Source organism: Morone saxatilis, unplaced genomic scaffold (genome assembly GCF_004916995.1).
Source record: "Morone saxatilis isolate NCDOM2014 unplaced genomic scaffold, NCSU_SB_2.0 Contig10, whole genome shotgun sequence".
Classification (NCBI taxonomy): Eukaryota; Metazoa; Chordata; class Actinopteri; family Moronidae; genus Morone; species Morone saxatilis.
Genome location: NW_023339652.1, coordinates 12,079,274 through 12,082,988, shown reverse-complemented (window position 1 = coordinate 12,082,988; position 3,715 = coordinate 12,079,274). Strand labels below are relative to the sequence as shown.

The 3,715-nt window shown below is 42.0% G+C and overlaps 1 protein-coding gene across 1 annotated transcript in view; it reads left to right on the top strand.

Annotated features, from left to right (window-relative positions):
- Positions 1-2,626, top strand: part of LOC118342361 (putative adenosylhomocysteinase 3) — a 39,185-nt gene extending 36,559 nt beyond the window's left edge. The window contains exons 14-17 of the mRNA XM_035680870.1: positions 32-100; positions 242-320; positions 997-1,117; positions 1,418-2,626. Of these exons, the coding sequence (XP_035536763.1) occupies positions 32-100; positions 242-320; positions 997-1,117; positions 1,418-1,424 (276 nt within the window). The 3' untranslated portion in view covers positions 1,425-2,626. The remainder of the gene's footprint in view (positions 1-31; positions 101-241; positions 321-996; positions 1,118-1,417) is intronic.
- The last annotated feature ends 1,089 nt before the right edge of the window (positions 2,627-3,715 follow it).

The following is a 3,715-nucleotide window of genomic DNA, read 5'->3' as shown; positions in this document are numbered from 1 at the left end:
GTGTGTGTGTGTGTGTGCTCTTCCTCTACAGGGTCGCCTGCTGAACCTGAGCTGTTCCACTGTGCCCACTTTCGTGCTCTCCATCACCGCCACTACCCAGGTAAAACGGGGGATCAATTTCTGTCTCATTTACATTGTTGTACATGATTAGTTCTGCTTTGTATTTTTTTTGTTTTGTGCCTTATTTTTATGAAACAAGAAGTTGTGTGTAGGTGAGTAACACTTGTGTGTCTCTGCGCAGGCTCTGGCTCTGATAGAGCTGTACAATGCTCCAGAGGGACGCTACAAACAGGATGTTTACCTGCTGCCCAAGAAGATGGGTAAGATTTTTTGTCAGTTCAGAATCTGTTAATGGAATAAAACTTGAACACAGACAGCTAAAAATACACACAATTGTGGTATGAATGCCTATTGGATAACACAAACACAGTAAGATATCAGGCCAGGGAGATAAACAATAACCTTGTTTGGTACTTAAGTAGCCACCAAGCAGGAAGTGATTACAGTTTGTTTTTGCCCCAGCAGAGAGCCTGCAGGCATTTTGAATTTATCTCCATAGACAACACAGTCAGTCTCATCTGTTCAATCCAGACTCGTCTCCCTGGATAGCGTATCAGTCACAGTAGAACGAGTCCTGTGTGTCTGTGCACATACGTGTGCGTGCATACAGCCTGTCACACTTCTTAGCTTAGTGCGTGAGAGCGGAGCACATATGTAGTAAAGAAAAACATAGAGCCAAATGTAGGTCACCCTGTCAGCGATGACTGCTGCTGCTGCTGACAGAGAGACGATGGAGAGGAATGAAAGAAAGGAAGGGTTGAGATGAGGAAAGAAGGAAGTAGGAATACAAAGTAGGAGAGTAATGCGGATGAGGAGGAAGATGGGAAACGTCCTCGAGCCCCACTGCTACTTCTCTTCCTTTTCTCATTTGAATGATTAACCAGGCACAGACGCCTGCTGAATGGTAACATGTTCTTCCTCTCTCTCGCCCTCCAGATGAGTATGTGGCCAGCCTACACCTCCCCACGTTTGACGCACATCTTACAGAACTGACTGACGAGCAGGCCAAGTATCTGGGCTTGAACAAGAACGGGCCCTTTAAGCCAAACTACTATAGGTATGGAAACATTCTTATTTTGGCAGTCCAAACGGTACGTGTTCGGAGAGAGCTTATGAGCCTTATGTAATGTTACAGACTTCTCAAATAGAAATGTATAGAAAACGAATGGGCGGTATCTCTGTCTGCCTACATAGATTTCCTCGAAATACTGCTGGTTCTGTGGTGTTAGCCTTTAGAATCTGAAGCCTGCAGTGCGCCACAGCAGCATCAGCTGATGTTTTCTGTACATTTCGGGAGTTGTCTCAGTTTTTTTTTTCTATCATCCCAACGTGCGTCCCTTCTGTTTTTCTCCTTAAGGTATTAAACAAGTGTTGGGGTTGGACTGAAGAAGTACAAATACTCCACGAATGGCACAGACTCATAGAGGGAGAGGATGAGGAGGACAGAAGGAAGGAAGGACGGACGGACAGAATAGTCAACACACCTGCTTTATATTCTTGGAGGGGAGGGGAGGGGAGGAGCTCTGACCGATCCTAAGGGGGAGGGGGAGGAGGGGCGTGGCTTTCCCTGCGCTTATGGCAGTCGTTTTATTTATTCACGCTCGACAACAATAATAACATTAACTCTAACTCTGCCATTCGCCGCTAGCTAGCTTCCCTCCTACTCGTCATTTCACCATTATCTCTTTAGACGCTCATTTGTGTGTCGAGTTGTATGTAAATCCTCCACCCTCCCCTCCCATTGCCAGATCTTTTATTGTTTAACTATTAAAGATGAAATTATTGATGCTAAAAAAAGATATATACTATATATATAAAAAAAAAAAAACCTGATTTAAAAAAAAAAAAAATAATAATAATAATTCTGTGTGAATGAAGATGACCTTTAAAGATTTAGTGACGGACATTTTTTCCTGTCCTTTTTTTCGTTGTCGTCGTCTTTTCTTTTCTACTTGTGATTATATTTTTGTTTTGTTTGTCTCTCGTGTAATACTGCGGGGCGGGGTTAGACCTAGTGGGGGAGGGGGTTAGGCGGGATCTCAGGGTCCAATCATATCATGTCTTTTATTTGACCGTTCTATTGAGATTCACCGTTTTGTCTGTTTTTAAACATTTTTTTTATGCGTTCTGTCCCTTCAGATCAGCCTGTAGTTTGTCAGAACTTCTTTTTTCTTTAAGTATGACTGGATGTTGACCGGTTCTTCCCACCTGTCACTCAAAGCCGCAGTGAAACCATCTCATTGGCTGCTTCTCTTTCTCGGCTTCCAGCTGCTCACATAGCGCCAGTGTTGAAGTAATGAAAAGTATTTCAAGCTAGTGAGAAGCTAACCTTTTTATTTTGTCTTTCCCTTTACCAAGAATGACTATACTGTATTAGAAGCATGGCAGGTTGTCAGATCATTACAAGGGGTATACTGTATATTTAGATATTTATATTGAAATTAAGATTTTTCTATCTTTTTCTCTCGTACGCCATCTAATATCATTACTTTTGGGGGGGGTGGGGATCAACATATGTCATAAAGATAAGCAATTAAGTGTTCTAATGATAAGTGTAATAAATGTACTTAAACCCTCATTTTTAATACTGTGACAGAAAATATTTACAGATACCAAACGTGCAGCGAGTTGCTGCCAGGCCGGTACTTAAGCAGAAATCTTCAATCAGGTCCTCATTGAAAAGTATGGTGCTGTTGAGATTTACTGTACTTACCATACATGCCACAACTCTTTGGTACTCACAGATGATCTGGGATCTGAATTCCACCGTAATATATTTTCTCTGCATCCAAGAAACGCGTTTACCTTTTCTGCAAATTCATCGGATTTTTCACCTTTTTTTAAAAAAGATGTCCAAACTCACCATCCCTGATTTTTATATTTTAGCTTCTTCTTCCCACCTGCTTATATTCTGCCGGTATAATGAGCCGCACAGCCGTCATCCTCGGCAGCTCGTCCCCAGCTGACCTGCTGGTGGAAATTAGGAAGTCCTGACAGTCATTTCACCTGACAGCCAAGTGCACCCCGCCGCTATACCGGCTCTGCACCTGATCCAATCAGATTCTCTGCTAACCTGCAGGGAGACTGCCAGCTCTGCTCTCTCAGAGAGGGATCAAATGCTTAAAAACACACACACACACACACACACACACACACACACACACACACACATACAGTAGCTCATTATCCAGGTCTGAAGATTTCCTGCTCTGTATATGGAAAATAAATGTGATCATTTTACAGCTTTTGAACAGGAGGAAATGGCACAAAAAGCTTTGTTTACCAGTTGAACAGACACATTTGCTCACTCAATGTACAAATTTGCCACATTTTCATGCAATTATGTTTGTGTGTAAGTTTATCATGATACCAACCAAAGTCTTTAAAGGAATGGTTTGACATTATCCACTTTCTTGCTGAGAGCTGAGAAAATTCATACCACTGTCTATATGATAAATATGTTCCTGGAGCCAGCAGCCAGTTAGCTTAGGTTAGCATAAAGCTAAAAAGGTAACAAAGTCCAATTACCAGCACCTCTAAAGTTCAGTTTTTGTACAAATTAATAAATACAGATGCAACATGTTAATTAGTGAGCATTAAAGGTGCTGGTAGGTTGACTTTATTACCTTTTTGGAGGGACCCAGGCTAGCCGTTT